This window comes from Nymphalis io, chromosome 7 (assembly GCF_905147045.1).
Source record: "Nymphalis io chromosome 7, ilAglIoxx1.1, whole genome shotgun sequence".
NCBI lineage: Eukaryota > Metazoa > Arthropoda > Insecta > Lepidoptera > Nymphalidae > Nymphalis > Nymphalis io.
The window spans coordinates 8005415-8022321 of record NC_065894.1 but is presented as its reverse complement, the minus strand read 5'-3'; the positions used below and the strand labels follow the sequence as shown (position 1 = coordinate 8022321).

The window sequence follows — 16907 nt, the reverse complement described above, 5'->3', positions numbered from 1 at the left end:
AAATTTGTCAATCGCAAAAATGCTTCATAAACTTTTTCAGCGCGTGTCGTGAAGCGATGTCACTATAAGGAAAATTAACGTACGCTGTAGATTGGTTCTCTCTATCATACGATATATTTACTCGTACCGACCGACACGATATTCTGTAATAATTACTTGCATACTTGCCTGTAAATGTAGCATTGCTGGGCTAATGCGTCGTCTCATTTTGAAGAGCTTATTCCTTGGGTCCTTACTCCTTATAAAATCTTAAAGGAATGTTACGCGTGGCACATTGATGCCGCAGTAGCTGTTTGCTTTGAGTGTAATTAGCTAAGAAGTCGGCTGTCTTGTTGAAGCTGAAACTCAATTAAAATTCTTCATTTTTAAATACACTTTTTTTTATTTCGACTACGTTATTTAAATTTCAAATGCGGTGTGTGCCTAAGATGAAATGACTATTATTGACATTTTAAATGTTTTTTCGTATCAGAGTTATATGTACCTATGTATAAATATGTATGTTTTTTTTTTTTTTTTATATCGCCGGGAGGGCAAATGACTCTACTCCACCTGATGGTAAGTGGTAGTAGAGTCCAAACGCGACGACGGCCAGTACAGACGGGAAAAACGTTCTGCACTAGCCGCCTTCGCCTTGCCGGCCCGCAAGATGCCTCTTCACGCCTCGTTTGAAGGAACCCGGGTTGTAAGAGGAGGGGAATACGTGAGCTGGTAAGGAATTCCATTTTTTGGAAGTGCGACAAAGAAAGGAGTTGCCAAATTTCTTTGTTCGCGATGGAATTGATGTCACAGTTAGGCGGTGACATCGAGAACCAGCTCGCGTGGACTTAAGAAGGAAGGGGGAAGCAGGAATTAGAGAGAATAATTCCTCAGAGCACTCGCCGTGATACAGTCGATAGAAAGCGCTCAGTGCTGCTATCTCACGACGCAATTGTAAAGGTTCAAGGGTGTTTGTGACCTTTACGTCGCCAATATGCGTACGGCACGTCGCTGCAACCGGTCCAAGGCCTCAAGTAGGTACTTAGCGGAGCCATCCCAAAGGTGCGAGCAATATTCCACGCAAGACCGTACCTGTGTTTTGTACAGCAGGCACAGTTGTTGTGGCGTGAAAAAGCGCCGCACCTTGTTCAGAACTCCGAGTTTCCGTGAAGCTGTTTTTATAACAGCCTCGATGTAATCCCTTGGACTAAGGTCGCAGCGAACGTCAATCCCCAGCATGGCGATTTTGCTTTGCATCACCAGCGGAGTACCACAGAGGGAGGGAAGAGGGGAAAATGTTGACTTTTTCGCCGTGAGAGCGCATACCTGTGTTTTCTTGGCATTAAACTCAACAAGATTATCAGAGCCCCATTTGGCGATGAGATCTAACGTCCTATCGAGTTCAATGACAAGATTCTCCCGCCTCTCCTCAGTTTCCGCCCGCCCAGCCACTGCGCGTCCGTGGTATCCACCATGCACTGTACTATCATCTGCATAGCAATGTATGTTCCCAAGGGAGAGCATATCATTGATATGCAAAAGAATGTATGTTAAGTTATTTGAAATAAGATTTAGTGCTCCCGAACTTTTGGCCACAACGACCAATCCCAAGGACTTACTTGTGACCTACACAAGAGATTTTGATAGAGCACAAGTATGCGTGCAAACACATGTGCAGATACAAAACAAGTCTCTATTGCCTCGTTTACGTAGTCGGATGGGAAATACGATACGACCGGAGAGAAAATTAAGGAAATAGGACGAACGGCCGTGCGTTCTTTCCAAGGCACGAGAGTATACCACTATTGATTTGAACGTAGTCTCTTGGAATCTATAACTTTACTTATGAGCTTTAAAACGAGCAGCTTAAATTGGATATTATGATGTATAAAGGATATTAGATTATAATACCAGATGGAAAAATGGGATAATTCTATGACGAAGCATTTGGAATATAAACTTGTCGTGTCTAATTTCACCGTTTAACCTTTAAGAACATAGATGAATAGACATGCCGTGACGTTGTCGTAAAGTAAAATATGTCCCTAACCATGACCTTCAAAGTCTGTGCAGTATTTGTGTACAGCTGATTATTATGGCATTAATACTGAAATACAAACTACCATTAGCGGATGTCGCCGCCCGGTACATGATTCTTTGCATAAATTATATTCCAAATTCTCGAAGTAAACTTTAACATAGCGTTATCATTCGGGTAATTTGAATTCATATTGGGGTTTATTGGTTAATGTTTATTCGTTTACATTAACGACAATAAAAGAAAATTCGCTTAAATTTACATAAACCTTTTTAGATTAGGAATATATTTTTTTCACGGTTACAGATAATTGAGGATGTTATAAAATATAACTATGAGTGAATTAAAATTAGTCAGTTTGGAAATCACACAATTGTATATACAAAAGACTTATATTATTGTTAAATCTTATCTTAAAATTATGTATCTACTTAAATTTATCTCGTTCTATTAAAAACTTTTTCTTTACTTAAATCTACCCAGACATTTGTCCCCGTGCCTTTTTTGGAGTTTGTTTTTTTTTTGCTATGTTTCTTGTTAATTTCTGATGCATTACAGTACCATCTGCATACGGTTGATATAAGAATAATCATTACTTTTTACTAAAAACAAACAAACAGAACTTAAGGACGAGCTGCGACATACACACGTACATAATTAATCTGTGTCTTTGTATTGACAGCCTGAATGGATACTCGAAAAAAACGACATCATTTTGATATTATGATCCCTTTATCGCGTTACCTGGAGCAGTCAAGACCTTTGGATGAAGAAAGCAGTCTGCAGGTGTCTAAGTAATAAATGCCATTTTCTTTGACGCGATATTACAACAAAATTTTAGATAACTCATTGACAATATATTCTAGTTATTAAAATATTCTAGATGCAATAGAAATATTTGGAACGAAATTTACATGTTTTATGCCTACAAGATAATGGAGTTATCGTCGTATCTAGTATCTTGTAGTAATCATACTGTTAATAAACGATTTTTTATTGTGTTAAGTGACAGTTAATTTGGGCGCATTAAGCGTAAAATTTCAAGGTTGAATATGTATTAATGAATGTTTTGGGTTGGCTTAATATATTTTTTAATCAATTTTCATGTTTTTATTTGTGTTTATAATTACCTTAACACTGGTTATCTAAATATACCATGAAGGATATTGAGTTCTAGTCACCGAAAAAAAAACAAAAAAAACGGATGTTGGTTACATAGATTTAAGTCTGCAATGTTAATATACTCGTGTTCTATCATTAAATATAAGAACAAGAATATCTATAATAAGATTGCATGTCATATATGTGACTAGACATGTATGTGTATGTTAAAATGTATGCTATCATGTTTTATGCAAATAAACTATTATTATTATATAATTCATCTCGTGCTCGGCGGTGAAGTAAAACTGCATGTATCGTACGAGAAAATGGTCGAATAAACTCTAAACCTTCTTCTCAAAAGCAGCAGTGGGAAAACATGCAGACACATTAAAATCATTTAAATCAATTTATAGACAAAGGCACGGAGCTACGACGAAATGTATCTCTATATGTTTATAATCAGTCAGTCAGGATATTTTTCTCATAATAATTGTTCTATTCTACGGATTCTGGATTCTTCTACGAATATGTTTTTTTATAAATTATGTTTTAACTTTCTATTTAATTAAATTTATCGTTAGTCTTGGTAGCTTAAGTTACAGATTACGAGATCCCGAATCAAATATATAAAATAGTATAATCAGGTTAAATCTACTGGCAATTAAATGACAATAAGAGATATATACTACAATTTATTGGTGTTAGGGTTTTGTGTAAGCCTCTCTGGGTAGGTATCTCCCTCTTATCATATATTCTACAGCAAAACAGCAATACTTAATATTATTATGTGCAGGCACAAGTGACATAACATCTTTCACAAGTTTCAAGTTTTCAAGCTTGGTGGAATATTGGCGATATACCTATGTAATGGTTAATATTTATTATGACGCTAATGTCTAATATATAAAAAATTGAAATAAATAAAAGGCGCTTTAAAAAAGAGAAGAAAGAAAGTTTTTTTTATATATACGCCACGGCCACGGCCACGTGATGGTAAGTGGTCACCAACGCCTATAGACAATGGCATTGTAGGAAATGTTTCCCATCGCTTACATCACCAATGCGCCACCAACCTTGGGAACTAAGATGTTATGTCCCTTGTGCCTGTAATTACACTGGCTCACTCACCCTTCAAACCCGAACACAACAATACCAAGTACTGCTGTTTTGCGGTAGAATATCTGATGAGTGGGTGGTACCTACCCAGACGAGCTTGCACAAAGCTCTACCACCAGTAAAATGAAACAAATGTTCTTCTAAAGTGCACACAGAACTACACCAAGTACCAACGATGACAATTTACTTTAGTTCTGTGGCAATAGAAGCCAGGTCAGTATAACTCAGTCGAAACAAGGCACTGGTTTTCAATTGGTCGTTTGAGAAGAGACTTAATAAAAGAGGCGAAGAAACTACACGAAAAACGTACGTGCCGAGTATAATTGAGTAGGCTGTTTGACTATGCTTCTCATTATGTAGATACCTGTTTGTATGTGTTATACACTTTAAAATAATTGAGAAAAATATAATTTAACGACAAAACCAGCATTGTAGCCGAGCAAAAATTGTAAAGGAAACATTAAATACATTTCTTAATTTAACAAATAATATGTAAGTGGGTACTTTCATAATTACTCTAATATGTATGTCTTACCTTCCTTCTTTCCTTTCAGTCAGAACGTTTTTATTCAGTTATATTTTTCTTTATAAGTAATTAGAAAACGTTGAACATCACAAAGCAATTTATCAAAAATGATCATATTTATAATAATATTTTAACAGGAAAATATTTTAATCAGAATAATTTAAAGTACCAACAATTACGGTTTATTTTCATGATTAAGATACAAATTTTCAAGAAAGATGATAAAGTAAAGGACCCAGTGTTATTTAAATGGAACGTTCCGAAATAGTATCGATTTAATATCCGGGCAAGTTTATACGGGTATCAATTATCCGGGAACACCTGTGTCCATGGATCAATAGGCGGAGTCTGCGTGGGATTGGCTGAGTGAGAGAGGCGGAGCTTAGATCAGATGCTGTGGGCTATCACTGCATAAAATATTAAGAGTATCTTTATAAATTAATAAAAACAAACAAAACCGAAAGCATTGTAATGTAATATTATTTGTATTCTCTTATTTATTATTACTTTTTATATTTCTGGTCAAAATAATATTATTAATAGAAATCAAAGCTTTACAAACATTACTAAGTTCACAAAATCAAGATGTATTTATTTGTTAGTAATGGATACAAGAACATAAAATAATACACAAAATTCGACGAACTTAACGTGCATCTAATGTTTTAACATTATTTATTTATTTATTTATTTTTTTATAGAATAGGAAGGCGGACGAGCATATGGGCCACCTGATGGTAAGTGGTCACCAACGCTCTTAGACATTGGCATTGTAAGAAATGTCAACCATCGCTTATATATCCAATGCGCCACCAACCTTGGGAACTAAGATTTTATGTCCCTTGTGCCTGTAATTACACTGGCTCACTCACCCTTCAAACCGGAACACAACAATATCAAGTATTGCTGTTTTGCGGTAGAATATCTGATGAGTGGGTGGTACCTACCCAGACGAGCTTGCACAAAGCCCTACCACCAGTGGGCTTTATTTGCTGGTAGGGCTTTGTGCATAGCTCGTCTGGGTAGGTACCATCCACTCATCAGAACCGCAAAACAACAGTACTTGGGATTTTTGTGTTCCGGTTTGAAAGATGAGTAAGCCAGTGTAATTACAGGCACAAGGGACATAACATCTCAGTTCCCAAGGTTGGTGGCGCATTGGCGATATAAGCGATGTTTAACATTTGTTACAACGCTAATATCTATAGGCGTTGGTAACCACTTACCACTACTCAGGTGGCCCATATGCTCGTCCGCTTACCTATTCAATAAAAAAAAACAAATGCTTATCCAATTTAAATTTTTAAATTAATCATAAGCTGATTAAATATAAAAAAAACCTCTCTGTTTTAGTAATGCTTGCATTATTTTTATTTTAGCCTATTGGGCGTGTTATAAAATTGTATTAACATAAGTTTATTATTTAAGTAATTTTATATTCTTTTACCTTTTACTGCACTGAATGTAACATTTGTGTTGGCAGCATATGTACAAGGCGTAGACTGAAAAGCAGCCTAGCTGAGACTATGACCTTTTCACCAAATTATCAAATATCACATTGTTAACTCTTTTTTATGGTTTTGTACCTTAATTTTGTCTTTGTTTCTTTGTGGTGTATAAAGTTATTTTATTATTATTATCAAATAATCGTTTAGGTACTTGTAATAATACGAATTAATTTGATTCCTATTTTTAGATCAATCACCCCTAGAACAGATTCGTCCAGTTATGTCTACGTTTGTCTGTAAATTGATCAACTATTGCTCCTTATATTAGCTTACAAAAATATAGTTAAAGGACTGAATTCTTATAATTAATTTACTATCTTATTGCGAATTTTAAAATATAAATTTGTATTTTAATAAAATAGTAAAACAATAATACTTACATTGCATATAATGCTACGGACCCCTAAACTGAAAGCTTTTCTAGGCGCCGCCCTCTTAGAGGGTAACACCATCCCCTCAGAGGACATAAATGCAGAGGGATGCTGACATCTGGACCAGTATAGTCATATCTAAGTTACAGGCGCGGACTACAAAAAAGTTAGAGTGATTTGTGTCCAATTGATTGATAAATTATTAAACATATATGATTCGGACCAAAAATCTTATACAAAGTGAGTTTTGAAATATATTTATTTTTTGTTTTATTATTTACACGGTTTTCATAAAATATGCTAAACAAGGAAATTTAGTTTTGAATGAGTTTTTTTAATATATTATTTTGATAGTGTATTTATGCTAAGATTATTGTCAACAAAAATAATATCATGTCAAAGTGTCCACGTGTGTTACTTTGGGCTTAGTGTATTTTGAGTGACTCGTGAACGACATCATGAAAACCAAGGATTTATTACCAGTAGTCTATATTTCTGTTATTATATTCGGTCGCTTTTAGAATTTAGAAATGACAAACTTAAAAAATGACAAAATGTGTATTTCAGACGGCAATAACACAATAGATCAAATTTAAAAACAGTTTTCAAAAATAAAATGTCATGAAATTTTAAAATAACAAACAATATATGTGTTTCATGCGGCAATAACACAATAGATTAAATTTAAAAATAGTTTTCACAAATAAAATGTCATGAAATTGTGCAATTATTTCATGTAGGCGCTGGGATGGATCCGGGGTGGATAAAATATTAACACCACCCATTGCAGCGGATTCACCCGAGGAAAAGAATAGATATTGATGCTTTTACTTTTATACGAAATGTTTATCTAATTCCAAAACGTTTATTTGTCCTGATCTGCTAAAATATTGAAACTATGAACGAGTCAATTAAGTGACCGGGGTGTAGGACTGTATATGAAACAATGCATTAAATTAAATTTTAATTCATCTCGTGCTTTGCGGTGAAGGAAAACATCGTGAGGAAACCTCCTTATGTCTAATTTCATTGAAATTCTACCACATGTGTATTCTACCAACCCCCATCGGAGCAGCGCGATTAAATTGCGCACAACCCTTTTTTATTGCACATCTACGTTACTAAACCGGAAATATCTTTAATATTTGCAGTCTCTATCTTATTGTTTACTGCGTCTTGTTAGTCAGCCATCACATTGACTTTTATATAATATTAGTGTATATTTTAATAACGTATTAAAAAAACACATATCCTAAAAATATTTCTCGATGGGCTGCGATGTATTTCTAATGAGAATAAAGTTTTAAATTATCAACTGTTTCTTGAATTATAATATAGCTATTTATGATAACATTCATGTACATGACTGGTATTTGAATCATCATCGTTACATTTTTATGAAACAATGTTTTAATCAATAATTGTTGTTTAAGGTTTACTTTATTAGATTTGTTTCATTCTATCTATCATCGATACCGCTATCTTTTTTCGAAGTTACGAAGGAAATGTAAGGAAAAAAATGACACACTAAATAGGAGAAAATTATGACTTAATATAAAAAATATGAAAGTGAATCTGTCTCATTGCATACATAAGACTCAAATCCATAAAAAAAAAAATATAAATATAAATAAAAAATAATATATTATATTATATTTATAAATCGCGTCGCGTATACATAAAAGAATATCTGAGTAACTGACATATCAACACACAGCCCAAACTGCTGGGCTTAGCGTCACGAAAATTTGCATACGGGTTCCTTATAGACAGTAAATTTTGAAATACAAGATTTTTTTGAAAATGTAACACCTTTGTTAGTGGTAGAGGGGATGTTGTATACGAAAAATAGAAAATCCTTCATTTTTGAAGAGCTATGGAAAGTGGTATTTAGCAATTCTGAAACGCTAGTTTGATATATAGACATGATGATAAAATTATAAAAATATATATTGCATAACATATCTCGTAATTTTTTGTTGTTGTTGTTGCAAGCATCAATATCTAGATTAGATTCGAATTAGTTCCATAGAAAAGAGCAAGTGCAGCCTAAAAAGCTTTAACGAGAAATACATACCAACAAAAATATAAATATTTTTCAATTTACATAATATTTCTGTTGAAACGATTTGTGCATGCCTATACACCGTGTCGTCATCGCGATAAGATATCGTCTAGTCATCGATGATAAATTTTAGTTGGCTTACAAATAAATTGTCTTAAAAATAAAATAAAGTGCTAGACATCTTATTTATTATGCTACTATCGAAACGGACAGTTTTATTTTATTAAATTTCCAATCGCGTATATAAGTGATATGTAATGGAATCCATTTAAATGCAATAAAGACACAATATCACCCTCGACTGCTCTTAGGGAATTACATCAACAAAATTCAATTGCCTAAGCCTCTCGAATTACATGGAAATTTGTACACATTAAACTATAGATTGCAATAAAATTATAAAAAACAATAATGATAGTTAATTTTGTTAAAAAAGTATAGATGTCTTTCTTAAGTGATACATGATAATAATTTTTTTTAAATATCACATATTAATGAGATTTTCGTAATCACGTATGATATATACTTTTTTATTTGACAAATTTTTTTGGTCGTTATGGCGCGAAATGGTAAAAGTATTATAAAGTAGTATAAAGTTAACAGATAATTGAAAAAGATAAAGCCGCGCTTAACAACCGCGCATAGCTTGAGCCTCTTGTTTCTACTATATTCGCAGAAATAATAGAGCCTTATTGTTGTAAATGTATTTCTGTGCATGCACATGTAGCAAAATTGTATATCAGACATGCATATTTTTTACGATGTTCCTTGTCCGCTAAGTGTGAGATTAATTAATCATATGAATATTTAGTTGTGCTCGATTTTGAACCCACTGTCTCCGACTAACATCCACAAAATCTCTTTTTTTATCAATCAATCAGCATACATTTTTAAAAATATTTCTACGGTGTTACCTATTAATGTCTGATACATATGATAATAGTAGTCCTAATATTCAATATGAACGATAGTTTCATTCCACATCAAGAGTGGGTGAAATTCTCAATCGATTCGATACGGCGACCGAACATGATTCGATTACCCGAGGGTTACTGGGGTCGATATAAAAAGAATAAATACGGATTTATTATCCCCTAAAGAGCTCGCTTAGTGTAAGGTGTGAACGGGTGATGTATTATTTATATGAACCACTCTTCCCTGCGGCCGGCAAATTTTATTTGTCAGGAATCAAAACAAACGTGCCGAGGGCTATGTAGGGTTAAGTAGCTAGTTTTGTAACACCAAAGGGCAAAATGCATGTTTTATGTTGCTGATGGAATGTCTTAGTGACTCACTATTAAGGTTTACTGAAAATCTTATTAAATAGATTAAAATAATATTAAAATAAATTAGATTATTAATTAACCAACTGTTTCGCTTGGTTTTACATTATGGATATAGTGTTATGCTATATGTGTAATGCCTTATATAGTATCTCAACTTTCTCAATAAACGGGCAATTTAAAACAAAAAAAATCTCAAATTGAAGTGTTCTATCTTGAGTTTGTCGAGTTCAAACAAACTCTTTAGGTTTTTAATATTATAATATTAGTATGGAATATAGGTATAACTTCCCGGTATAACGTCCCGTCTTTCTCTGTTTCAAAAACACTATGAGTACATAACCATGTGCTTCTCATTTACTAAACACCAGTACGAGTAACCATAACATAAAGTTATATAAACTTCTTTAATAAACTTTTATTTTTGTGATTAGTGCGTTCAAACAATTAGTGAATTGCGTATAACATACAGTTTGAACGGCTTTTTAAAATTAGTTTATTGCTATAGTTACAAAAAATACAAAACTTTAATATATTTATTCAACATAAATTAACAATTATTATTTAAGAAACTAATATTTAAAATAATAAGAGGTCCATCTATAAATAACGGTGAAGAATATGAATGAAAACTTTTTTTGCTTAGGTACAATTTTACTTCAAAGATTTAATTATTCTTACATTTTTATGAGCATTTATAATTTATTGAACAACCAACTATTCAGATTAATTAAAAAGTCAACGTTCCCATCAGACTCATTATGAAAAGCTGGCTAGAAACCGCCAGCAGCATGGAGGACGGATCGTTACCCTGCATGCTGGCTGAACCAAGGGAGGCCTTACTACCAATTACTGGCAGAGAGAATTTGGCTCCAAGAAAGAGGTAAGAACAAGGGTTTTAACAAAAATTCAAAGAGATATTACCAATTTAAGTTGTAGAAGGTTGTCTAATAAAAACTTGTCTATATTAAGTTGCAAGAACGTTATTATTATTATTCTCTCGCTTCCGCATTTACGATGTTATATACCTTGTGCCTGTAATTTAATAGGAAAACACAGAAATAAATTGCTGTTCAATAGAATAAATGATAGGTATAGGTGAGATTGAGCAACACCCAACCACTAGTAAATATAAATTGAGCATACTGTAATTAATAAAGAAACATAATATTGAACAAAATATTTATTTTATTATCTTAAAAAGGCCATTTACAATATATTTAAAAAATGTATAATAAAACCAATTATACTATATTATACTTTTAACTATCATTACAACCTAATTCTTTAAAAACGTTTTTTTTTAAACAGAGATAGAACATTAGAGCCATGCTCTTTATCCGAAGATGCATATTTATCAAGCGGAACGGGGTCACCATGCGCCGGTCTTTCTCGTGAAGAACGGAGACGAAGACGACGAGCAACTTTAAAGTATCGAACCGCTCACGCAACAAGAGAAAGAATCAGAGTGGAAGCCTTCAACGCTGCTTTTGGATCTCTTAGAAGACTTCTCCCAACATTACCACCGGACAAAAAACTTTCCAAAATAGAAATACTTCGATTAGCTATTTGTTACATTGCTTATCTCAATCATGTTTTAGATGCATAATCATTGGTGTATGTAATTGGTTAGTTATTATTAACAATTTAATAATTATTATTAATGTACATATTATATACTTATGTGTCAATCTTTAAGATAACGATCTGGTTTTTCGTTAAAAATGAAGTGGTAGAAGGTTTTTTTTTCGAACTGTCTAGTTGATGTTGGTCCTAATGGCCTCTACGGCGTCACGCTCAAGAGAAACGGACGTCCTAAGGGCGCCTCATGTGAGGCCGGTCCTCGGCTTAGGACGCCGTTGAAGTCGGGAGTCGTGGTAGAGGGTGTTTTAGTTTTCAATGTTCTGTAATCTGATTCTAGTCAAATCGAAGTCAATGAATAATTAAGTTGTATTTTTTTGTATATTTAATAACAGTAAAAATAATGGTAATCTTAAGTTGTACATATTTTTGTTTTATCATCTAATAAATGTTTGTTGTTATATAATATCTACTTCAGTTTTTTTCAAACACTAAGGCATTGCATAAATCGGATGTATTTAACTGAGATGGTAATCGTCGTATGTGTATAGTAACTTTACAAGTTCGAATAGAATACGAAAAACTACAATAAGTTTCAAATTAATCCCTGTAACAAAAAATCTGAAAGATTATCATACTATATCATTATTTTACAAGAAGGATGACAAAATAAATAAGAAATAAAGATTTGGTGGAATGTACTGTGTAATGAGAAGAAGGCAGACATTAAAGATATGGCTAGAGAGAAACATATATAAAAGAAGACACACATTGCCGCCGACTGTGAATAAATAGGTCAAGATAAAATAAATATGATATCCATTATCAAGTACTTCAGTTAAACTGGTTCTTTGCTCTCCATTTTTAGTATTATTGACTTTGTGTAAAAATATATTATAAAACAGCATTTTGAGGATATTTCAATTGTTATAAATAAGTATTTATATAACATTACATATATATGGATTATAATAACAAACAATAATGATTATTTTTAATTTGTATTACAACTATGTAAAGCCCTTGTATATTATGTATATTAGATGAAAATGTATGTGTCGTCTTGCTTAAACTTATTGTTAAAATAAATAAAAAAACATATAAATGTTTATAGTTTTATTACAAAAATAGTCACGCTTTTATACATTAAATGTATTCGCTATTAGCAAGCATAATATCACTTAAATAATAATATTAGAGCTTAGTTAACTATCCTTAATCATAGAATTATATTTACAAATAACAACACGAAGTTGTTAATAAACTTTCATTTTATATTAAACCTGATAAAAATATTTGTATTGCCTTGCATTAATCTATACAAAGAAATCATTACATTTATAATACTTAAGCTATGACACAATCTTTTAACATTTATCGATATTTTAAGTCGTTTAAATAGCTTAATAAAACAGGGAAAAATATCATTCCGTGAAGAAATCCTAAAACAACTAAACTAAAAAGCATTCTAAAGAAGAATACTTCAATTATATCTGTGTATGAAAAAGCTAAAACTACTATTGGGATATTCGTAAAAGTTATTCCAGTTATGATTGTAGCCCCCACGCTCTTAATAGCATCGCTTACTTTTTGACTCGGCGGACTCTTACTACTGGCATACGAATAAGCGATATGACTACAGAACTCTACCGCTATACCTATACTCACAATTAAGTTTATGCAGGAAACAGCATTAAGAGGTATATTCCAAATATACATAATACCCATCATCTCAACGATAACCATTACTACGGTGACAACTAAAGCAAAAGTAATTAAAAAGTTAAATCCCGTTACAAATAAATTAATGACTAGAACTCCTAAAAGAGAAAAGCCTAACGCTGTAAATGTATCTCTCCAAGCATATAAATACTGTTCAAAATATATATAAAACACGGAATATGGAAAAACTTCAACATCTAAGCCAGTATTTTTATATATCGCTGCTGTGATATTATCGCTAATCTCATATGCATATTTTATAGCAGTTATATAATCCTTTGAGTTTCTCAAATTAGTGTGATATGTCATAAAATTAGTATCATACACCGAAGCTTTGCCTTGTGAATCAAGCAAATAGTTAACATTGCTAAAATAACTCGCCAAACCACCTTTGTTACAGCTATCAGTTGGTCTATCGAGTAAAAAGAACGGAATATAGTCATTAAACGCTTCGCCTGCTGGTCTTAATCCATTCCCAAAAGAAGATCTCTCAATTCTACAATTCTCACATTCTGGTGAGGTACTTGAGCTTGAACAGAATCCACCTGATGTCGTGTTATATTTACAACAGGATCCAGGTAAACTAGTCCAATCAAAGAAATCATCTAACCAAGAATTTGAACTTTTAGCAATATATGTGGTCTCACTAAATTGGGATGCTAAAAATATTTGTGTTGCCAACGAATCATCATTACACAATCTACTACCACAAATTACGTTTTGATGATCGGGATTCGTATAATTTAAACCATTTTTGAGTACAAAGTAAACTGGTGGTCCTATACGTAAAATTTCATTTACGGCTACTAAATATTTATATACATAAGAATCAGCCGGTAGTGACATTTCTTGATCCAGGCCAATTTCAATTTGTGGTATCAGAATAGCGCTTATGGAAACAAGAGCCATGAACACAATAGCGACTATTATTTTTACTCGCCAGTTTAAGATAAATCTAGAATAAGGTTCCATTAGTCTTTGAGTAATACTTTGATATGGTTTGTTAGCATGTAGCGGTTCTTGGTCGTTCAATATTTTTTTTTGAACACAAAATAGAATATCAAATCTATTAGATTGGACACGTTTATAATCGATTGATATTATAGCAACTACTGTCGTTATTTGGAATAAAAAGAGGAATCCTAAGGCAAAAGAAGCAAATATGGCAAATTGTTGAACTGCCGGTTGACCAGAAATAGTACCGATAGCAAAACAAGTAATTTGTGTAGTAGAGGATACAAACATTGACGGTCCTATATTATGCATCATCTTACCAAACACAAAAAGATGCTTCTTTTCAAAACTAAAGTCTTCTTTATAGTCTTCATAGCTATGCAAATTATTTTCAATATGTTGGAGCTCCTTCAACATTAGGAAAACGTTATCAATACCCACGGATAAAATAAAGAATGGAATTACGTTTATAGCTAATAGAGTAACTGTTATATTACAATATCCTAATAATCCCAAAGAACAAAAAATAGCAATTACAACTACGCAAATACAACAAACGGCAACTGTAACTTTACTGTCGATGAAGCATGTCTTTAAACTTCTTATGTTGCCGAGTGCAAAAATAACATATATAAACATTAGTAAATAACTTATAGCAATAGGTATAGCTTCAGCTTCCGATATTCTTTGAATTTCATCTTCGATAGATCTTTCAGCTGCAAAAGCTACTTCAACAAATTCAGATTTCCAATTTTTTTCATAATCATGCATTAAATCTATAAATTTTTGTTCCCATTCTAAAACAGGTTCTAATTCCTCTTCAAGTAAACGGTTTGTAATGGGGTAGTTAATTAGCAAAGTATCAGCCAGTAACATATTATCACCTTCGTAGCCACCAAGTGATATTTCTGGTTCAGCTCCACCTCCCCAAGGGGCCACACAACTGAGAGAAAGGTAATTGTGAAGACAGTTCTGAATGTTGTTAAGATATGTGTTATTGTTAATATTGTTTCTATCTGGTAGATAAGTAGATACTGACATTGATACACACTCTTCTATCTTTGGTTCATTCCCTGGGAGACGTAGAGGAGCATAGCATACTTGTTCCAATGTTACTGTATCGTCTTGTCTTCCTATGTTAAGAATTGCATTTTCAAGTGTTATTAATTCTTGTATTGCTTCTATTCTAAACGCGGGTCCGTAGCTTACATTATTGACAACAAACGGCTCTAATTTCATTGTTAAAAATACTTGAGCGGCTCGATAAAATGGACCAAACCTAGAGTTAAAGTAAAGTAATTCTTGATGACTACGAGATTCTGGGGCAGACCAGAGTTCCACGGGGTTGGCCGTTAGATTAACATTAAAAATTCCAAATAACATAGCAAAAGCTATCCATGTTGTGAACATTATAGTTAATATTGAGTTACTCGCGGAAAATATACCGATCCTTTTAAAAATTTCTTGGAATAGTTTAGTTAAAAAATTAACATTATATTGGTAATTTTCGTCTGCTTTACTAAACGAACCTTTGCGTATTTTTCTATATTCTAATAATGAAAGAATTGTAAATACAATAACTGATAATGTAAAAAACACTATTCCCACTGAAAAACCGATGCAGTGTACAGAAAGTACAGTACATATATCTGGAGTTATTGGTGCATCTGTGATTGGGCAATTGGCATAACAATCAATACAACTACAAGGTAGATCGCCCTCCAAGGTTTCATTGCACAATGGAGCATGAACATTCATTGAATCTTCTTCTGTAAGCCATCTATAAAAGTTGACTTGAACAGGAGCCAAAGGATTATTGGCTGTATCACCAGTAAAGCCAAACCAAGCTTCAGGATCACATACAGGAGCATTTCCACACATAAGATTTATAGCAGGCATTCCGGTCTGTGGTACTATTACACCGGAGCATGATGCGTGTGCATTAACCATGAAGTCTTCATAAAGTCTATAGTTTACTTCATTAACATATTGGGATCCATCAGGAGCGGTTTCCTCGGTTACATTGACAAATCGGGATTGATCTGGAGAACAGTTCATTTCACAAATTTGCCTAGCAAAGTTTCTTAAGCAAATAGGACAACGTCCTAAGACACCGTCAGCCAAATTTAAACTGTTGTGTAGACCCTTAATTTGTATGGAGTTACAACAGGCAACAATATCATCGTCATCTTTTTGGTTACCTTCCTCATCGAATACCAAATGAGGACAACGCAATTTAACTATATCTAATACTTCATCTCTGTCTTCTTTACTTAGTTTGTCAAGTATAGGCAAAGCTTCATGCTGAACAGGACAAGGTTTTGAAAACCCTCCAACTTCAGCACACAGTCCGTACATAACACATTTTGCAGATACACCACACCATAGACACAAGAACACACACAATATAGATTTAATGTCCATTTTGAGCAGACTCATGAATTCAAGTATCACAATTTAAAAAGGTATCATTATTTTTTAGACAATCCTTTCGGGTCTACTGGTTCTATTTAAATCAGCCACAAAATCAAATCGCCTAAACTAAAGATAATAATTGTCATACATCAATTCGATATGTTATCAAAAAAATAACCCAGGTGTTAGATAAAAGCTTATCGAAAGGATTACGAAATGATTATTATTTTAAAGCAGAATACCAT

At 33.0% G+C, this 16907-nt stretch overlaps 2 protein-coding genes across 2 annotated transcripts; one reads left to right on the top strand and one right to left on the bottom strand.

Moving 5' to 3' along the window:
* Positions 1-10751: 10751 nt before the first annotated feature.
* LOC126769364 (helix-loop-helix protein 15) lies at positions 10752-11599 on the top strand. Its single transcript, XM_050488067.1, has 2 exons — positions 10752-10873; positions 11302-11599. Exons 1-2 carry the CDS (start codon positions 10752-10754, stop codon positions 11597-11599), a joined length of 420 nt encoding a protein of 139 aa, XP_050344024.1.
* A 1346-nt stretch (positions 11600-12945) lies between these two features.
* LOC126769341 (NPC intracellular cholesterol transporter 1 homolog 1b-like) lies at positions 12946-16605 on the bottom strand. The gene has a single exon (XM_050488030.1). It carries the CDS (start codon positions 16603-16605, stop codon positions 12946-12948), a length of 3660 nt encoding a protein of 1219 aa, XP_050343987.1.
* Between the last annotated feature and the right edge of the window lie 302 nt (positions 16606-16907).